The 22,435-nt window shown below is 49.3% G+C and overlaps 1 protein-coding gene across 1 annotated transcript in view; it reads right to left on the bottom strand.

The window, feature by feature from the left end:
* Window positions 1-2,949: 2,949 nt before the first annotated feature.
* The window catches only part of LOC140397987 (baculoviral IAP repeat-containing protein 5.1-like), a 43,875-nt gene continuing 24,389 nt past the window's right edge, over window positions 2,950-22,435 (bottom strand). The window contains exon 4 of the mRNA XM_072486229.1: window positions 2,950-3,134. Within this exon, the coding sequence (XP_072342330.1) occupies window positions 3,000-3,134 (135 nt within the window). The 3' untranslated portion in view covers window positions 2,950-2,999. The remainder of the gene's footprint in view (window positions 3,135-22,435) is intronic.

Here is a 22,435-nt window from a genome sequence, read left to right as displayed (position 1 = left end):
GGGAGATCACCTGAAGACACATGTCGGGGGAAGGAGCTGGGGCTGGAGGAGGGAGCAGGGGCTGGAGGAGGGAGCAGGGGCTGGAGGAAGGGGGAGGGGATGGAGGAAGGAGGAGGGGGTGGAGGAAATGATGGTGCCGTGCTGTTGGGGAGGGGGGGGCTGAGGGCAGGCAAGGTTACCCGCAGGAGTGACATGCCAGCCGGGACAGTGGCGAAGACACACTTCCAATTGCAGGTCATGCTGATGCGCCGAGACAAGTGGCACCGCAATGAGGAGGGACGGGGTGAAGTGGCCGGTGGACGCATACTGTGGGCAGGGTGAAGGTAGCATGTGTGTCTGCAACGGTGCAAGGCAGCCGGGGCACCCATATATCCCGTGGGTTTAACGCACCATCGTTAAACATGTTGTTGTCTCTCTTTCCCAAACCACGCGCACCCACCCCCCCCACATTTGTGTAGGTCGTCATGTTTGCGCACCATCCAGCCATGTTTGCCGTTGTGGCAGGAGCAGCTGCCCTGCTGGTAGCCATTCGGCACCGCCAATGATGGCGGCTCAGAGCAGCTGCTGGAGCAGCGGCTGCAGCAGAGGGACTGGCTGCAGAGGGCCCCGTGCCAGCCACTCATGCTGCTGGCCCTCCCGCCTGACAGGTGCAGGAGGTAAGGGAGGAGGGGGATGATGACCACCACATTGTCGGGCATGCAGAGGACGAGGATGGCTCGTGAGCGGGCAGCCCTGTCCTGGGCCATGGATGACACGTGCACATCAAGCCCCACGCCTTGCAGAACCTGACCCATGGCCGAAACCGTTGCCCCCATTGCCTCCACCGCGGACGTCACCCATGCGGTGTAGGCCTGGGTGGCAGCCATGGCAGGCACCAGTCCCTGCTCCTGGACGCAGATGGACTTTTCCAACTGCGTCTGCAGATGCTGGAAGACAGCCGTCACCCCATTGTTCACTCCCTGGGTTTCCAAATGCATTGGGTCCGTGGGCGAGTCTATTAAATCCAGGAACCCGGGAACTGTCTGGGCGGTAGCTGGGTGCTGGGCCTGGGCTGCCCTCCAACCGTCCAGCCCCTCGGCTGCTCCTACCTGCACCTGCTGTACCAGTTCGGCTGTGTGATGCGCACCAGTCAGTGATCCCGAAGCTTCATCACTTATGTGCCCAACCGAGGTGAGTGTATCTGCGATAGTGGACATTGTGGGTGACAGCACTGCCGCAAACTCCAGCTCCTCATCTGTCCCCAGGTCCGGGGTCTCCTGGGTCCATCCTTGGACCGATGCTACTAGTCCGCGGCCCACGGTAGGTGCCATGTCCGGTGTGTTCTTCGACTGTCTGGCCGTCCTCTGTGCGTCACTGTCCAGAGTCCCGGTCCACCCTCAGTCACTGTCCTGGCTCACAGCCCTCTCCTCGTCCGACTCACGGCTATCAATGTCCTCAATGTCCGTCCGTTCCTAGGTGTGCACATCACCAAAAATCTGTCCTGGTCCACCCACACCCACATCGACACTACCACCAAGAAAGCACAACAGCTCCTATTCTTCCTCAGGAAATTAAGAAATTTTGGCATGTCCACATTGACTCTTACAAACTTTTACAGGTGCACCATAGAAAGCATCCTATCAGGCTGCATCACAGCCTGGTACGGCAACTGCTCGGCCCAAGACCGCAAGCAACGTCAGAGTCGTGAACACCGCCCAGTCCATCACACAAACAAAGAACATAGTGAAGAAGGAGGCCGTTCAGCCCATCGATGCTATCCACTTGTGCTGGGACTCCAGGGACTGGAATTGAAAATAAAAAACATAATTTGACAGGATGGGAGGTTTGCTGGCTGGGCCAGCATTTATTGCCCGTCTCTATTACCTTGCGAAGTTGGTGGTGAACCACTTCTTGAACCGCAGCAGTCTATGTGAAGTAGGTATACCAACTGCGCTCTTAGGGAGGGAGTTGGGGCAGCACGGTAGCACAAATGGATAGCACTTCTCTGGCTTCACAGCGCCAGGGTCCCAGGTTCGATTCCCCGCTGGGTCACTGTCTGTGCGGAATCTGCATGTTCTCCGTGTCTGCGTGTCTCCGCGTCTTTGGGGGCCGAGCCCCAACCTTAAGGGGCTAGGTCGGCGCCGGACGAATTTCCGCCCTGCCAGCTGGCGGAAAAGGCCTTTGGTGCCCCGCCAGCTGGCGCGGAAATGACATCTCCACGCGGCGCATGAGCGGGAACGCGAGCAGCCGCTGACGGCATTCCCGCGCATGCGCATTGGAGGGAGTCTCTTCCGCCTCCGCCATGGTGGAGACCGTGGCGGAGGCGGAAGGGAAAGAGTGCCCCCACGGCACAGGCCCTCCTGCGGATCGGTGGGCCCCGATCGCGGGCCAGGCGGCCCCAGGATCCCGGAGCCTGCCCGCGCCGCCTTGTCCCGCCGGTAAGGTAGGTGGTTTCATCTACGCCGGCGGGACAGGCATTTTGGCGGTGGGACTTCGGCCCATCCGGGCCGGAGAATCGCGCGGGGGGGGCCCCCGCCAACCGGCGCGGCGCGATTCCCGCCCCTACCGAATATCCGGTGCCGGAGACTTCGGCAACCGGCGGGGGCGGGATTCACGCCAGGCCCCGGCGATTCTCCGACCCGGCGGGGGGTCGGAGAATCTCGCCCCATGGCCTAACCAGCAAAGCCCACATACTGCAAAAAAAAAAAAAAAAAAAATGTAAAAAGAAGAAAAAAAAATGTAATGGAGATACAGAGCCCGATGGTGCAGTTCTCTCCCCTCTCCCAGTTCATAGCATTGGACTGATCCAAATTCAAAATGCTCATTATAGGATGACGTTTTATTTTATGGCATTGAACATATTCAGATTTAAACAGTCAACCTCCTTAAACCACCATGCAGGAGGAGCAGAGAGGCAGAGAGTCAAATTAAATGAGGTCCTTCCAAACAACCAATTGTAAAATATCCCTTTATTACAAAGTTACAGAAACACACATAGATCCAGAAAAATGTTGTGAACGTCAGGATTCTGTCAGATTACTTCTTCCGACAGCATAGAATTTGGGATTGGGATTGGTTAAGTTTTCCAGAACCTTCACTCTCGCAGCTTTAACGGATTCTCGATAAGCACTCACTTGTTCCGCAGCAACTTTCTTCTACAAAAATATTTTTAAAATGCAAATAAGCAGTAGCATTTAGATCAGTGCTGAGCAACCTAGGCCAATGGACTGGCCGTCTCACTGGGCTGCAAGACTGAAATCAGGCTTGTTCACTAACCATGGTCACAAACAAGATTGAATACATTTAAGGCACACAAAATATTTCATAATGAGGTAAACAAATAACTATTAACTAAAAATGGTTTAAAAAAACCTGAAGAAATATTTACACTTTAGGAGGCGCACAGCTCTCCGTCATCAGCACACACCTCCCTTGCCCTCGCTTTTCGTGCAGATCATACAACAGTCACACCAGGAGGAATAAACACGCTGATGGGAATCAGCGGAACGTGGCAACCCGCACATGGGACAAGTCACGGCCACACTCAGAACCCAGATGAGCTGCATGTGGTCCCCGGGCTACAGGCTGTCCACCATGGTTTTAGATGTCCCAGTCCAACAAAGTAATTGGTCAGTGCTGACACTTTGTATGTCAGTTGTGGGGGCACCTTACGCAGACTGCTTTTGTCTAGATGTTTGTGTGAGAAAAGTACATTTCCTACTCACTTCAGCCATCTGAAGTCAACAATTTCAAGACAGAATAAAGCTCCCTCTACACTGTCCCCATCAAACACTGCCAGGACAGGCACAGCACAGGGGTAAAGCTCCCAGGTAAAGCACAGGGTGAGATACAAAGGGTGCGATCTACCGACCGCAATGCGCACGAACGAAAGAGCAACGCAGCTGGTAGATCCAGGTAGTGGCATCCCGCGAGTTCCCAGCTGCCTTTATGCCTCGCAGGATATACCCATGTCCTGTAAAGCGTCTGAATCAGAATCCTGCCCAAAAGGGGTTTGACCAAATGGCATATTCCTCAATAGGTTTCAAACCTACTTCGGCGACCTTCCCCGGGATCTACCAGCCTCCCCAGCAAAGCTGCAGCCGGGGTGCCATCCAGTACTGGTCCACACAAACATGGACCATGTGGAACAGCACCTGGGGGATCTCCCGGGCCATCAGAGACCCCGAGCTGGCCAGGGCGGTTCTCTGGCCCTCTCCCTAGAATGCTGGCACCTTGGCACTGGTAAGGTGCCAGGGTGGCACTACCAAGGATGAGGTGCCCATGAAAGGAGGGTGGAGGGCATTTAAGCAAAAGCCTCTGGGAGGTTGGGGCCCCAGGGATCACATAGTAGGGTAATGTCCAGGTGTGTGGAGGAGTGACATTGCACATGGGTGGGGCACCCACAAGCTCACTTCGAGATCGGGAGCCCCTTTCAAAATGGCGGCCCAATCGGAACTCCCAAGCTGAAAAAAATTCAGAGGGCGCAATTTAATGGATATTTTCTAAGCGGGGTAGTGAGAGGGAACTGCCACGACTTCCCCGGCGCTGGTACCAGCAAGGCCATCACCACCATAAAAACTGGCCCATTTAACGAGGCCCCACAGGATTCACGCCACAAATTATGGTTCATCATCTCGCCCGGGACCGTGCCCACCAGCCCCCTGTCAACACGTGACAGCAGCACCGCTCCTGAATGGCCAACACCGCTCCACTCACAGTCCTGCTAACAGAGACTAGCCCCACGCTTTGGTGACACCGAGCTGGGACAAAGGAGGCCAGCCGAAATGCCCTGTTCCCCTGAGCGTCAGCCACAGATGAGGAAGTGGCAGCAGCCGTCAAGCTTGGGGAGCGTAACCAGGAGGACCGGCAGCCAGTGCAAGGTCAACAACCTCCACCGGGCCACTAAGGTGAGTTTGTATCGTATCTCCGAAACCCCCCACCCCTCCAACCGTACTCCGCAAGCCCCCCCTCCCATATGACATCTCCCCCAGGCACACCCCACCCACCCCTCACCCCCCCCCCCAAATCTCCCATGAGGACACCTCGGAGGAGAGTTGGGAGGGTGCCACCAAGAAGCGGCATAGCTGTCATCCTCACCCTCCACCAGCGCAGAGACACAAATCAGTGGGCAACTGTCCTGGTCAGACTTCTGGGCACACTCTGGTGAGCACCACAAAGTTGCTGATGCACATCTGGAGGCAGGAACACTAAGGCAAGGCAGCAATCGGCGGTCTGCTGTGTCCCAGTCAGATGCGGAGCATCTGGAACAGGTTTACACAATGCAGACGATAGGGTGCGGCCGTAATATTGAGGGGTTGTCAGCTGTGATATTGAGGGGGATATCAACAACCCTCCAGCAGGTCCAAAGCCAATTGTAGAGGTGCAGATGCTACAGATGCGGGAGATGGCACTGGCAATACGTAGAACTGAGGCCAACACTGCTAGGGCAGACCACAGTGGAGAGCCTGGTGCACATTGTCAGCACCATTAGTGGAGGTGTCCAAGGCGTGGCTCACTGACAGCCATGGCTCAGGGTCTCCGTAGAATGTCCAGCACGCTGGAGGATGTGACCCAGTACCAGACGAACCTTGATGAGGCACTGCTAGACATGTCCCAGTCTCAGATGGGAATGCCCAAGGCTCTGCGAGATTGTCCCGGTTGTAGGTGACCATTGACAGGGCACTGGGAGCATCACCGAGGGCGTTGGTTAGATGCTGCAAACACTGGGGAGTCGCCAAGGCTGGCTGAGTCAGATGATGCAGCGGCTCAGATATGTTGCCCCTCCATCCGGAGGTGAACCTCAGTTGCCTCTGTTCCAAGGTGAACCCCAGGGCCCATGGGCACTGACCGGGAGGCGGTGCTGGGTGCTAACCCACAGAGTGGCAACGTCATCCACCAGCACCCCAAAGTTCTACCCATCCAACACTGCTTCTCAGTCAGCACCTGGTACAGGGTAGCACATTGGGGCATGTGCCACCAGAGCAGAGGATGCCCACCAGGGGCATTGAAGACGATGGAACGTGGTAAACAGCTTGTCTAATGTGTGATATACCTGTGCACAGTTCTGCATATAGTAATGCGACCTCCAACCAGCTGGTGGCGACAAGAGATCTATCACGTGACTCTAGACACCCACCAGTTGGCAGTAAGATGTACATGAAGATCGGTGCACTCAAGAGTTGCCAAAGTAATTTAGCAGCCATCCTCTGTATAGTAGTTGTAGTTCCTTAGTTATCTTTACCACATGTTTATTAATAAATCTTTCTTATAGTTAATCAGCTATATGTTCTGTGTACATCATTATAACGGCTACATCACAGAACACATCATGGTACCAGAAGTGCAGAATACTTAAAGATAATGGACAAAACAGGGCAAAATCGGTTGAAGAACCATTGACCTTGTGAACTCCGGTCATCTCCAACTCAATGTAACAAAGGACTGTAAAGTTAGAGATGGAACCCATCTGGAGGCAGGAACACCCAGGCAAGGCAGCAATCGGCAGTCTGCTGGGTCCCAGTCAGATGCTGAGCATCTGGAACAGGTTTACACAATGCAGACGATAGGGTACGGCCATGATATTGAGGGGTTGTCAGCTGTGATATTGAGGGGGATGTCAACAACCCCACCAACTTCAAGCCTTGGGTATGGTGATAAAAATTGGCGTCTTTTTAAGCAACAACTTAAGATTCTATGTTACAGCCCTTGGCCTGCAGGCACAGCCTAATGAGAGGTGTATTGTATTGCTGCTCACGGTAGCGGGTCCTCAAGCAATAGAAATATGCAATACTTTCGCCAGCAAAGAGGAAAGCAAGAGCTTCGATGCAGTAATAAAATACTTTGATCGGCATTGCTCTCCGAAGAAAAATGAAACAAGTGAACGTCATATATTTCGTACACATACCCAAAAAGAAGAGCTTCAATCAGAAAGCCCTGTTAAGAGTTGTTATGCAAGTGAGCTCAACTGGAAACAGTTTGGTGCCAATTTAGAAGACGCAGCACTGTGAAGCAGTTCAATAAAAAATGTGGTCTCAGTGCAGGTGGCCATTTTAAACAGCCGACCGGGTCCGCTATTTTGTGCCAACAATGCAGCAATCATCATGGGCACAGAAATGTCCAGCATTTGGGAAAAAATCTTCCAAGTGTGGCCGGAAAAATCATTTTGCAAGCAATGTTTTTTGCTTCTCACAGTGGACCAAACAGGGTCAACTCAATGCAGTTGATGAGATGTCCCTTGAAGAATTGTTTTTCATTGATCTGATCTCAACTAAGGACTCGATGAGTCTGGATATGAAAAGTGAAGAAGTCTTACTGACTCGTTGTAACAATAGTCCTGAAGAAGCTGATTTGATCAAAGACAGATAGACAATTTCAGTGATGAATGCCACATTGATAAAATGAAAGCTCGACACGGGAGCGAGGAACAACCTCCTCAGTTGGTCTAGCTCTTCTGGTTAACGGTCTTCGATGTGGATTTGCTTAGTGGCATGATACAAGGCATGTTGAGCTCGTATTAAAGCAACTACAAGATGTGAACGTTAAATATTCAGAGCTTGAACAGCCAATGAGCTCTGGAGTTTAAGTTTGAGCCTAATGACTATTTCACAAATAGTATACCAAATGAAGTCGCTCCCTGACGAGTTTGATTTTTTATTCTTTGACAAACCAGAAATCATGGGATGCGCAGGGTGCCAGATTGACTGGAATAAGGAAAATGAAACTAAATCATACCCTGCAGCAAACAGCCTAAAACAAAAATAAAAAGCTGACAGACAGCCCAGCTCCATCCATTCGGACATCTCTGCAGTCGTAAACACCCATTTCTTAAAGGTGCTCTCACTACAGATATTTATATACATACCCAGTTATAAACACCCATTTCTTAAAGGTACTCTCATATGACACATGACAGAAGAGCAGATGGATACATCTGCGTGCAGTTCTACAATGACAGACAAAACATACATCATCTCATCAGATGAGGGTGAGCCACTAATCGGCTCTTCAGCAAAAGACGACCCATATGTCGTCATATCAAGTGAGGATGAGCCACCAATTGGGGCAAAAGCACAAAATGAAGCAGCACCCAACGTTGGGGACATCGATCTTAGCCAACCCCGAACCAGAGTGCAAGACTTTGAATTTGCAGACATGGCTGCGACCGCACAGTCTGCCAAAGTATGCCGACACTGGATGTTTCACCGGGTGATGGGCATGCAACTCAGCATGCGGGCACAGCCATGGATCAAGCAAAACTCATCAGTCCAGCTAAGGTTCCAAAAGCCGCCATGGTGGAGGACGTGCCCAGGTCAGCCTGCATAGCAGACGATCCACAAGACTATTTGTCCCATGGCACAGTCCAGCAGCATGATGGGTGCCACCAAAGCAAAAAAGAAGTGCAGTCAAAAGACCCCTCCCATATGGCCATAAGACAAAAGAGCAGAATTTGGCCACTCGGCCCATCGTGTCTTCTCCACCATTCAATCATGGCTGATATTTTTCTCATCCCCATACTCCTGCCTTCTCTCCATAATCCTGATCCCCCTATTGATCAAGAACCTATCTATCTCGGTCTTAAAGACACTGTGATTTGGCCCCCACAGCCTTCTGTGGCAAAGAGTTCAACAGATTCACCACCATGCTTTCCAGGCCTCGCAGTGTCCTGCAAGTTTCAATAAGATCCCCCCTCATCCTTCTAAACTCCAATGAGTACAGACCTAGAGTCCTCAACCGTTCCTCATACGACAAGCTCTTCATTCCAGGGATCATTCTTGTCCACCTCCTCTGGACCCTTTCCAAGGCCAGCACATCCTTACTTAGACACGGGGCCTGAAGCTGCTCACAATACTCCAAATGGGGTCTGACCAGAGCCTTATGCAGTCTCAGAGGTACATCCCTGGTCTTGTATTCTAGCCCTCTTGACGACATAAATGCCAACATTGCATTTGCCTTCCCAACTGCCGACTGAACCTGCAAGTTAACCTCAAGAGAATCATGAACAAGGACTCCCAAGTCCCTTTGTGCTTCTGATTTCCCCAAGCATCTCCCCATTTAGAAAATAGTCTATGCCTCCTTCTTCCTTCCAAAGTGCATAACCTCACATTTGTCCACATTGTATTCCATCTGCCACTTCTTTGCCCACTCTCCTAGCCTGTCCAAGACCTTCTGCAGCCCGCCTGCTTCCTCAATACTACCTGTCCCTCTACATATCTTTGTATCATCTGCAAACTTAGCAACAGTGTCTTCAGTTCCTTCCTCCAGATCATTAATGCATATTGTGAAACGTTGTGGTCCCAGCACCAACCCTTGAGGCACACCACTAGTCACCGGCTGCCATCCTGAAAAAGACCCCTTTATCCCCACTTTCTGCCTTCTGCCAGTCAGCCAATCCTCCATCCATGCCAGGTTCTTACCCTTAACACAATGGGTTCTTAACTTGTTTAACAGTCTCCTATGCGGCACCTTGTCAAAAGGCTTCTGGAAATCTAAATAAATCACATCCACTGGTTCTCCTTTGTCTAACTTCTTTGTTACCTCCTCAAAGAACTCTAACAGATTTGTCAGACACGACCTCCCCTTGACGAAGCCGTGCTGACTAATAATGGACTCTAAAAATCTTACCAATAAAAAGAACAAAAAATAATGAACAGTACTGCACAGGAACAGGCCCTTCGGCCCTCCAAGCCTGCGCCGATCACATGTCCTATCTAGACCAACCGTCTGAATCCTTCTATACCCAGTCTGTTCATGTGTCTATCCAGATAAGTCTTAAGGTCGCTAACGTATCTGCCTCGATTGGCAGTGCATTCCAGGCCACCACCACCACCCTCGGTATAAAAAAAAAAAAAAAAAAACTTCCCCTGTACATTTCCACTGAACCGGTCCCCCCTCACCTTAAACTTGTGCCCCCTCGTAATTGTCATTTCCGCCCTGGGAAAAAGTCTCCATCTGTTCACCCCATCTATACCCTGAATAATTTTATAAACATCTATCTGGTTGCAGCTCAGCCTCCATCTCTCTAGGGAGAACAATCCCAGTTTCTTCAATCTAATACCTTCCAGATCAGGCAACATCCTAGTTAAGCTTTTCTGTACTCTTTCCAAAGCCTCCATATCCTTCTGGTCATGTGGTGACCAGAATTGAACACAGTATTCCAAATGTGGCCCAACCAACATTCTATATAACTGTAACATAATTTGTGAGCTTTCATACTCTATATGGTTGCATCTAAACCGGAGAGGCATAAATATCCTGGCCGCGAGGTTTGCTAGTGTCACACGGGAGGGTTTAAACTAGTATGGCAGGGGTTGGGCACGGGAGCAATAGGTCAGAAGGTGAGAACATTGAGGGAGAACTAGGGAATAGGGCCAGTGTGGCTCAAAAAGAAAAAGAAGGCATGTGTCAGGGCTAAAAGGCTGGGATCAGACAAAGCCTGAGTGGAATATAAGGAAAGTAGAAAGGAACTTAAGCAAGGAGTCAGGAGGGCTAGAAGGGGGTCACAAAAAGTAATTGGCAAATAGGGTAAAGGAAAATCCCAAGGCTTTTTACACGTACATAAACGCCAAGAGGGTAGCCAGGGAAAGGGTTGGCTCACTGAAGGATAGGCAAGGGAATCTATGCGTGGAGCCAGAGGAAATGGGCGAGGTACTAAATGAATACTTTGCATCAGTATTCACCAAAGAGAAGGAATTGGTAGATGTTGAGTCTGGAGAAGGGTGTGTAGATAGCCTGGGTCACATTGAGATCCAAAAAGACGAGGTGTTGGGTGTCTTGAAAAATATTAAGGTAGATAAGTCCCCAGGATCCGATGGGATCTACCCCAGAATACTGAAGGAGGCTAGAGAGGAAATTGCTGAGGCCTTGACAGAAATCTTTGGATCCTCACCGTCTTCAGGTGATGTCCCGGAAAATTGGAGAATAGCCAATGTTGTTCCTCTGATTAAGAAGGGTAGCAAGGATAATCCAGGGATCTACAGGCCAGTGAGCCTTATGTCAGTGGTAGGGAAATTACTGGAGAGAATTCTTCGAGACAGGATCTACTCCCATTTGGAAGCAAATGGACGTATTAGTGAGGCAGCATGGTTTTGTGAAGGGGTGGTCGTGTCTCACTAACTTGATAGAGTTTTGCGAGGTCACAAAGATGATTGATGCAGGTAGGGCAGTGGATGTTGTCTATATGGACTTCAGTAAGCCTTTGGCAAGGTCCCTCATGGCAGACGATTACAAAAGGTGAAGTCACACGGGATCAGGGGTGAGCTGGCAAGGTGGTTACAGAACTGGTTAGGTCATAGAAGGCAGAGAGTAGCAATAGAAGGATGCTTTTCTAATTGGAGGGCTGTTACTAGTGGTGTTCCGCAGGGATCAGTGCTGGAACCTTTGCTGTTTGTAGTATAGATAAATGATTTGGGGGAAAATGTAACTGGTCTGATTAGTAAGTTTGCAGACAACAAAGGTTGGTGGAATTGTGGATAGCGATGAGGACCGTCAGAGGATTCAGCAGGAGTTAGATTGTTTGGAGACTTGTGCGGAGAGATGGCAGATGGAGTTTAAACCGGACAAATGTGAGGTTATGCATTTTGGAAGGTCTAATGCAGGTAGGGAATATACAGTGAATGGTAGAACCCTCAAGAGTATTGAAAGTCAGAGAGATCTAGGTGTATAGGTCCACAGGTCACTGAAAGGGGCAACAAAGGTGGAGAAGGTAGTCAAGAAGGCATACGGCATGCTTGCCTTCATTGGCCGAGGCATTGCGTATAGAAATTTGCAAGTCATGTCGGGCCACACTTGGAGTATAGTGTTCAATTCTGGTCGCCACACTACCAGAAGGATATGGAGGCTTTAGACAGGGTGCAGAAGAGATTTACCAGAATGTTGCCTGGTTTGGAGGGCACTAGCTATGAGCAGCGGTTGAATAAACTCGGTTTGTTCTCACTGGAACGACGGAGGTTGAGGGGCGACTTAATAGAGGTCTACAAAATTATGAGGGGCATAGACAGAGTGGATAGTCAGAGGCTTTTCCCCAGGGTAGAGGAGTCAATTACTAGGGGGCATAGGTTTAAGGTGCGAGGGGCAAGGTTTAGAGTAGATGTACGAGGCAAGTTTGTTTTTTGTTTTTTTTTTTAAACATAGAGGGTAGTGGGTGCCTGGAACTTGCTACCGGAGATGGTGGAAGCAGGGACATAGACATAGAATTTACAGTGCAGAAGGAGGCCATTCGGCCCATCGAGTCGGCACCAGCTCTTAGAAAGAGCATCCTACCCAAGGTCCAAACCTCCACCCTATCCCCATAACCCCACCTAATCCCCATAACCCAGTAACCCCACCCTACACTAAAGGGCAATTTTGGACACAATGGGAAATTTAGCATGGCCAATCCACCTAACCCGCACATCTTTGGACTGTGGGAGGAAACCGGAGCACCCGGAGGAAACCCACGGACACACGGGGAGGATGTGCAGACTCCGCACAGACAGTGACCCAAGCCGGGAATCAAACCTGGGACCCTGGAGCTGTGAAGCAATTGTGCTAACCACCATGCTACCGTGCTGCCCCAGGGGAGTCTTGACAAATACATGAATAGGATGGGAATAGAGGGATACGGACCCAGGAAGTGTAGAAGATTGTAGTTTAATCGGGCAGCATGGTCGGCACGGGCTTGGAGGGCTGAAGGGCCTGTTCCTGTACTGTGCTTTTCTTTGTTCTTTGTTTTGTACTCCGTCATATGAAGGCAGGCATGTCATATGCTTTCTTTACCACCATTTCCATCTGTGCTGCCACTTTAAAAAAAAAAATTTGGAGTACCCAATTCATTTTTTCCAATTAAAGGGCAATTCAGTGTCGCCAATCCACCTACCCTGCACATCTTTGGGTTGTGTGGGTGAAATCCACGCAAACGCAGGGAGAATGTGAAAACTCCACACGGTTAGTGACCCAGAGCCGGGGTCGAACCTGGGACCTCAGCGCTGCGAGGCAGCAGGGCTAACCCACTGCGCCACCGTGCTCCCTGTACTGCTACTTTCAGAACCTGTGGACCTGCACGCCCAGATCTCTGAGTCTCTATGCTCCTGATGGTTCTGCCATTTATTTTCTAACGCCCACCTGAATTGGATCTACCAAAATGCATCACCTCGCATTTGTCCGGAGTCAGGCTAACCGGCTTTTAATTTCCCTTCAGTCATGTGAGAGTAACCTTAAGAAATGGATGTTTAAGCAATGTACCTTTAAGAAATGGAGCTGATCATATTACTGAAGTGATGTCAGAGGGTGTGGGGAGCGGAGCTCACTTCTGCGTTTTGAGTTTCAGTTTGAGAGAGCAGCTGGGAGTCTGTGTGTTTTGCTGTGAACTGCAGGAAGAAACACAGCTGGTCTGTTGATTTCTGCAATCCAAAGACTATAAATATATTGAATGTAACCTAATATGCTCCTATTTTTGAAGGTTTGAAGTCTTTTGGATGTTTCAAGGAACAGTTTGAAGGATTATTTAGTGTTGTCGTCTTTTGGGGTTACCGTTGAAGTAACGGGTGTTAAGATATTCAATGTTTGTTTTAAAAGTGTTAACTTGAGTTCATAAAATAAACATTGTTTTGTTTTAAAAACCACTTGTCCATTTCTGCTGCATCATGCCTGGAGAGTACACCGTGTGCTTCCCACACCACAATCTATTAAAAGTTGTGGGTCAGTTGAACTCCATGCTACACTTTGGGGTTCTCTAAACTCTGACCCATAACACTTCTTCTGCCTCACTTCCATCTTAAACAGCGGTGTTACATTAGCTACTTGCCAGTCTTCTGGGGCCCTTCCAGACTCCAGTGATTCCTGAAAGATCATCACCAATGCCTCCACAATATCCTCAGCGATCTCTTTTAGAACCCTGGGGTGTAGTCCATCAGGTCCAGGTGATTTGTCCACCAAAATAAGTTTCCCCAGAACCTTCTCCTTGGTGATGGTCACTGCATTCACCTGCTCCCTGATTCTCCTGGAGCTCTGGCATCCCATTGGTGTCTTCCACCATTAAGACTGATGCAAAGTAATTACAGTTAGTCTGCCATTTCTTTGAGAAGTTTTTCTGGAGAAGTAATAATAGGAATATTACTTCTCCAGCCACATTTTCCACTGGTCCAATGTCTATTTTTGCCTCTCTCTTACCTTTTATATCTTTTCAAAAACTCTTCCCGAATACACGCAGTACTGAAAAAGGCATCGGCAACATGGCTGACAGACCAGAAAGCATTCGACAACGCAGCAAGAAGCATCACAGTAAAAAGAGACCAGCAAGAAAACTGTGCTTTCTGGACGCAGCACGTCCAAAAGGCCAAAGAACCTGATAATACACAGAAAACCAGTATTTCGGAAGTTAAAACTAAATCGCGCAGTCTCTAAAAGTTCGGAAGAACAACGGGTCGATGTCGTTGTTGTAGCCATCTGGGATGGCCACTTCCAACAAGGTACGGAGAAATTCGCAAAGCCTAGCGGGTAAAACGTACAAGCCAAAACTCAGGCAGGCTCTGGGCCTGAAATGCATATTTGTAAGCAAGGAGTATCGATAAGCAGACGGTATTGAAACTCAATTCAATTAGCATTTTAATGGGGCCGATTAGCATTTGATGGCCCACCTTCACCAAAAAAGGACTGGTACTCGAGCAACTGGGACAGTCCCAGACATTTCAGCGCCACTTCCTGTTCAAGGGAAATGAAAAAAACGGGGTCAGTGACCACTTGGGACGCGCCCCCAACCATACAGATCCCCGCCCACTTATTGGTTAAGGAATCGAACAGAGTGATCAGGGATCACCCAATTAGTAAGGCCCAAATTGAAGGACCACCCAAAAGAGCGCAAAAACCCCTAAGTACAAGAAGTAGTGTCCGCCACGTGTTCACTCTCTTGGTCCTGGTACCCCGGTCACGGCCATCGCCAATTGCAGCAACACCAGAAGAAAGTACAAGTTCAACGCAACCAGACGGATGAGCCTAGCTGAGCAGCAGTTACTCCTTCGAACCAGAATCGAACAGCGGCCACTGTTTTCTGACCTAAGCCAGGTGCCCGAAGTTAAATACAGGCTGCCTTAGTCGATAGGTGTAGTTAACTAGTAGTGTTTATGTTGCATGACTAATTGTGTGCAAATAAAGTACCCTTGACCTTGAACTAACTAACTGGTGTTTGGCTCTTTGATCGATAGCCGGTTGAAACTGGTGGTGGTATCATTCGATACCTGGCGACTCTAAGCATTAGGACATAGATAACATAGAAAGAAGGGCAAATTCACTGATTGCCATAATTGGAACAGAGCCATAGGAAAAGAGAGGCAACAGTTATTGGCGACATCTGACGGGGCTCGACCCAGAAATGACCGTGTCACTCCGAGAGAACCCACAAAAGCGTTTGAATTAGAAATCCAAATTGGCAAAGTAAAAGAAACCACAAGCGAAACCAGTATCAATCAAACGTCCAGAATTCAGAAGTATGTAATTTGCATGCGTACTAACAAAGGGATATAAGGTAAACTCGATAGATTTTGTTGCGTGAAACTTTCGAGAGTTGCGTAAACCAGAAACTAGCTTGAGCCATACCAGTGTTTGCACCACCGCTTTATTCCCCTTGTCCCAAATTTCTGGTAGAGACAGAAGTAATTGTAAGGATGGCCATGAAGGCAATGGAACGCCTTATGCATCCACAAGAGCCTGAGGTCACAGCGACCAATAGATCAGAACAGTGTCCCGTATGGGAAGAGGAGCTTAGGAGATATATGAAGGGGAAAGGATGGCCCCTATGGTCGGAATTTTGCGCAAATGTAGAGACAGGTCCTGGCAGCATAGGACAGACTTGGTGGGGCAGCAGCCTGACTGAGATCCATAAGAAGAGTTTAACTAAGGTTCGTAAGCCGATGGCAATCGTGTCCTATCTGGCACAATTGGAGGTCATGAGAAGGAAAAAAGGAGAGAGGGAGGTTAACTGTACAGCTCAGGGAGTAGTTAGTGGCGAAGGACAAGGAAATGGATGATGTCAAGAGGGCACATCGATCCTGTCTCGCCCACATTAGCAGCTTCCAAATCCAGTACGATAGGCCTACCAGGACACACAACGTGCTGTAATGGTAAGAGAAGAGACAGAGAACCAGGTACAACAGTTAAGGAAACAGTGTGATGATTTGAAGGCAGCCGTCCGAGCACTCCACAGTTCCACCACGGAACAGAGGCAGAGTTCGGTGGATCGTGCCAAATGCAGGCAGCAAATTGCAAAGTTGCAATCCCTGCTATCTGTTCAAAATGGGTTTAGAGACATCTTTGGCCCACAGCTAGACCAGGAAGACGGCCCCGATTGGCAGGAACTCAGTGAAACGGCCCAACAGTGAGACCGAGAATCAAAATAGAGCCCCCCAGGCCCCGAAAAGTAAAGCACCCGCACCACCGACTGCACAGGCAGCACCCAACCCAATGAATCCCATTGCCACGCAGCGCAGGGTCACCACGGAAGGCCAACCCGATTTAGTGAACACCACCCCATTAACTATCACAGTTAAGAGATGCCCGCGAGAAGATAGAGACTTTCCACCCCACATCGGACCCACATCACTTTTTCGAGTTAGCAAAACAACAAACCTTCATGTACGGTTTAGACGAGCCGGAAGAGGTAAAGCTCATAGTGTTGAGCCCAGACCCGTCAGTTAGTTCAGCCCTTCCCGGCTCACAAAATGTAGGATGAGGTAGCCTTCACGAAACGAAAACGGCCATTTTAGACACCATAGGATAGAACAGTGGAAACCTGGTAGACGGTCTCAACCGGTGCAGGCAGAAAAAGGGAGAGCATCCAACAGCGTTTGCTGGATGCCTCCGGATCCATTTTACTGCGGTATTCGGTGGATTGGATTGGATTTGTTTATTGTCACGTGTACCGAGGTACAGTGAAAAGTATTTTTCTGCGAGCAGCTCAACAGATCATTAAGTACATGGGAAGAAAAGGGAATAAAAGAAAATATATAATCGGGCAACACAACATATACAATGTAACTACATAAGCACTGGCATCGGATGAAGCATACAGGGTGTAGTGTTAATGAAATCAGTCCATAAGAAGGTCATTTAGGAGTCTGGTGACAGTGGGGAAGAAGCTGTTTGAGTCTGTTCATGCGTGTTCTCAGACTTCTGTATCTCCTGCCCGATGGAAGTTGGAAGAGTGAGTAAGCCGGGTGGGAGGAATCTTTGATTATACTGCCCGCTTTCCCCAGCAGCGGGAGGTGTAGATGGAGTCAATGGATGGGAGGCAGGTTCGTGTGATGGACTGGGCGGTGTTCCCGACTCTGAAGTTTCTTGCGGTCCTGGGCCGAGCAGTTGCCATACCAGGCTGTGATGCAGCCTGATAGGATGCTTTCTATGGTGCATCTGTAAAAGTTGGTAAGAGATAATGTGGACATGCCGAATTTCCTTAATTTCCTGAGGAAGTATAGGCGCTGTTGTGCTTTCCTGGTGGTAGCGTCGACGTGGGTGGACCAGGACAGATTTTTGGAGATGTGCACCCCTAGGAATTTGAAACTGCTAACCATCTCCACCTTGGCCCCGTTGATGCTGACAGGGGTGTGTACAGTACTTTGCTTCCTGAAGTCAATTACCAGCTCTTTAGTTTTGCTGGAATGGAGGGAGAGATTGTGGTCGCTGTGAGTTAGACCGCGCCCATTTATCAGCAGACACTATGGCCAAATGGACCCACATGTTGGTATCCCATGCCACAGAGGCAGGACAGAGGGCATGTGCCAGTTACGACCCCTCAGACCTAGCACACAATGAAGTGTGGGTTCTGAAATGCTTGTCCAGAGCTTGGGAACAGTCGGTACTGAAAAAGACAGAGCATGAGAGAGTAGACACCACAATGAATCCAGTAAGGGCACACCAAGACCCCCATGGGTCTTGGTGTGGGTAAATGAAGGCAGAGGTACAGCGCCGCACCCAAAGACATAAGAATGTTATAATTGTGGACACGAGGGACATTAACATAGAACATAGAACATAGAACAGTACAGCACAGAACAGGTCCTTCGGCCCTCGATGTTGTGCCGAGCATTGTCCGAAAACAAGACCAAGCTATCCCACTCCCTGTCATTCGGGTGTGCTCCATGTGCCTATCCAACAACCGCTTGAAAGTTCCTAAAGTGTCCGACTCCACTATCACAGCAGGCAGTCCATTCCACACCCTAACCACTCTGATTAAAGAACCTACCTCGGCCATCCCTCCTATATCTTCCAGCCTGAATCTTATAGTTCTGCCCCCTTGTAACAGCTACATCCACCCGAGGAAATAGTCTCTGAACGTCCACTCTATCTATCCCCCTCATTATCTTATAAAGCTCTATTAAGTCGCCTCTTATCCTCCTCCGCTCCATAGTGAAAACCCCTAGCTCCCTCAACCTTTCCTCATAAAGACATATCCTGCAATTCTGCAAACCAGGCAGCATCCTGGTAAATCTCCTTTGCACCCTTTCCAATGCTTCCACATCCTTCCTATAATGAGGTGACCAGAATTGCACACAATACTCCAAATGTGGTCTCACGAGGGTCATGTATAGTTGCAGCATAACCCCGCGGCTCTTAAACTCAAGCCCCCTGTTAATAAACGCTAACACACTATAAGCCTTCTTCACGGACCTATCCACTCGAGTGGCAACCTTCAGAAATCGGTGGACATGAACCCCAAGATCTCTCTGTTCCTCCACATTCCTCAGAACTCTGCCGTTGACCCTGTAATCCGCATTCAAATTTTTTCTATCAAATTGAATCACCTCGCATTTATCAGGGTTAAACTCCATCTGCCATTTTTCAGCCTAGCTCTGCATCCTATCAATGTCTCGTTGCAGCCTACAACAGCCCTCCACCTCACCCACTACTCCACCAATCTTGGTGTCATCAGCAAATTTACTGACCCACCCTACAGCTCCCTTCTCCAAGTCATTGATAAACATCACAAATAGCAGAGGACCCAGCACTGATCCCTGTGGTACACCGCTGCTAACTGGTCTCCAGTCTGAAAAATTTTCATCCACCACCACCCTTTGTCTTCTATGTGATAGCCAGTTACTTATCCAATTGGCCAAATTTCCCTCTATCCCACACCTCCTTACTTTCTTCATGAGTCGACCATGGGGAACCTTATCAAACACCTTACTAAAATCCATGTATACGACATCAACTGCTCTACCTTCATCTACACACTTAGTTACCTCCTCAAAAGAAGTCAATCAAATTTGTGAGGCAAGACCTACCCTTCACAAATCAGTGTCGACTATCCCGGATTAAGCTGCATCTTTCCAAATGGTCATAAATCCCCTCCTTCAGAACCTTTTCCATTATCTTCCCGACCACCGAAGTAAGACTAACTGGCCTATAATTACCAGGGTCATTCCTATTCCTTTCTTGAACAGAGGAACAACATTCACCACTCTCCAGTCCTCTGGCACTATTCCAGTGGACAGCGAGGACCCAAAAATCAAAGCCAAAGGCTCTGCAATCTCATCCCTTGCCTCCCAAAGAAACCTTGGGTATATCCCATTTGGCCTAGGGGACTTGTGGACCCTCAGGTTTTTCAAACTTGCTAATACATCCTTCCTCAGAACATCTACCTCCTCCAGCCTACCCACCTGAATCACACATCCTCAAAAGCATGGCCCCTCTCCTTTGTGAACACAGAAGAAAAGTATTCATTCAACACCTCTCCTATTTCTTCTGACTCCATGCACAAGTTCCCACTACTGTCCTTGACCGGCCCTACCCTCACCCTGGTCATTCTTTTATTTCTCACATTACATTTCTCAGACATTACGCCCGAGAATGCAATGCAATGCCCCCCCACCCCACAAGCAGCGAAGGAATCAGTACCCAAACACCCCCCAGAAACAATACCCGACAGTGTTAGCTCCCGACCAGATAATGTTGGCGCCCGACTGGATAATTCGGCCGTGAATGGCACCGATTGATGGTGTTCGGGCTCCCCAACTTGGGTCTGCGTTACCCTTTGGGAAAAGTCCGGCAAGTCCGGAGGACCGGTCGTTGCAGGCACAGTCCGGGGACATCCCTTAGAGTTTTGTTGGGACACAGGAGGGTCCGGAACCATGTTAAACTCCTCCACCATGTACCAGAAAGAGATATGGCCCACTACGGACACCATTACCCTTCGTGGTTTTACAGGTCACCTCCAGCAGGGACACATCCCAGCCCCTGTGGACGTACAGCTCGGTAATATTAAAACAAAACACTTGGTTGTTTTAGTAGATTTGCCCCAGGGAGCAGAACACATCCGAGGCATCGACTTCATGAGTACACACAACCTTTCATTCGACCCAGTCAACCGATGCATATGGAAACTGGCTAGAGCCGCGCGAGCCCCCGCCACGCTCACAGTAGGAGATTATGCCCATAGAATCAGCTCAGTAGGAGTGTACTGGTTTGATCCACAAACCATTACTACAGAAAAAGCCATGATGTGGAGATGCCGGCATTGGACTGGGGTGAGCACAGTAAGAAGTCTTACAACACCAGGTTAAAGTCCAACAGGTTTGTTTCAAACACTAGCCTTCAGAGCACTGCTCCTTCCTCAGGTGAATGAGGAAGGAGCCTGAGGAAGGAGCAGTGCTCCGAAAGCTAGTGTTTGAAACAAGCCTGTTGGAATTTAACCTGATGTTGGTAAGACTTCTTACTGCACCGACAAAGCGGTTAGAGAGGTCTTGAAAAGACAAAGATCATTTGCCCAGCACAAGCACAACTGCGGCAAAATCCCAGAAGTAGTAAACATTACAGGTCCCGATCCCAAGCCCCAGAAACAGTACGGCTTCCCCCAGCAAGCCGAGGGAGAGATAGCCAAGGTAATTCAAAGCTTATTGAATCAAGGAATGATTCGACCCGTTGCACCGACGAATAACGCCCCGATTTGGCCAGTAAGAAAACCCGATGGATCATGGCGACTGACCATCAACTACAGAGAATTGAACAAAGTGACTCCCCTAGCAGCCCCCACCGTTGCCACAAGCCCCGAGACCATGTTGAGACAGGGACTCTCAAGTCGAAATTTTTCCACAGTATTGGATATCAGTAATGGCTTTTGGTCCATACCACTGTACAAAGCATGCCGGTATAAATTTGTGTTCACTTTCCAGTGACAGCAGTACACGTGGTCGTGCCTTCCATAAGACTTCCACAACTCCCCCTCCATTTTTCACAGACAATTGGCAAACGGATTATCTAAATTTTCCTGCCCGGAATGCCTTGTTCAGTATGTGGACGACTTGCTCCTACAGACTGACACCAAGGAAGGGCACATCGCTTCTTTCTGAATTATTAGAACTGCTTACAATGATTGGATGCAAAGTTAACCCCAAGCCCAAATCCTTCAGGAAAAAGTCACATATTTAGGTACGGTCATCACGCACGGGAAGCGCGAGATAGAACTCAAACGCATTGATTCCATTGTAAATTTGCCCTTGCCGCAAAACGTTACAGCATTCCGGTCATTTTTAGTGACTGGTTGAATATTGTAGGAACCACAATATTGACGGATTCGCCACAAAAGTAGCCCCACTTTCCGAGCTACTAAAGAAATAGGCACCATGGAAATGGCTTCCACAGCACACGGATGCCGTGGATGCATTGAAACGCGCCCTGGGCACAGCCCCCGCTTTGCAAGCCCCAGATCCACACTCCCCATATGCGATAGAGGTAGCGATCACAGACCAAACCCTTTCGGCCGTACTCCTGCAGGAAAGGCACGATCATCTAGGACCTGTAGCCTATGCCTCATGAGTCCTAGATCCAGTGGAACAGGGATTTTCAGCCTGCGAAAGGCACCTGTTTAGCAGTTTTCTGGGCGGTACAGCACTTTTCGTACATAACCAGACTCAACCCAGTAACCATTTTGACCGAGCACACCCCGACACAGCTTTTATTCAACGGCAGACTAAAGGACGGCAGAGTGAGCCAAATTCGAGCAGCGCGATGGACCCTACTCCTACAGGGACACGACATCACTGTAAAACGGACAATAACTCACACGTTTCTGGCCGATAATTTGCATTATGCAGGAACCCCACATGAGTGCGAGATCATAGCCCCCAAGCACAGCACAGGTCCCTTTGTTCCCAAGTCAGTACCAAGAAAGACAGGTATCGGACAACAGACGACCCAGCCCACAGACAAAGCACTGAGAATTTACGTAGATGGCTCCACAGTCCTGGAGGGAAAAAGGATAACAGGATGTGGGATTTATGTAGAGGACGCACTTTAGAAGGGATAGCTTTAAAGTTGCCTGGACACTTGGGTTCACAGGCAGCCGAGTTAGCGGCTATTGCTTACATTGTCCAGCACCCAGATTCGTTCCCGACCCCAGCAGACATATATTCAGACAGTGTGTACGTCTGCAACAGCCTAACAGAATTCCTACCCCTGTGGGAATTGAGAGGATTTATTTCCGCTGACAGAAAAC

This window comes from Scyliorhinus torazame, chromosome 21, assembly GCF_047496885.1.
Source record: "Scyliorhinus torazame isolate Kashiwa2021f chromosome 21, sScyTor2.1, whole genome shotgun sequence".
Taxonomy (NCBI): domain Eukaryota; kingdom Metazoa; phylum Chordata; class Chondrichthyes; order Carcharhiniformes; family Scyliorhinidae; genus Scyliorhinus; species Scyliorhinus torazame.
The sequence above is the reverse complement of the archived record's forward strand: the minus strand, read 5'-3'. Positions and strand labels throughout refer to the sequence as shown.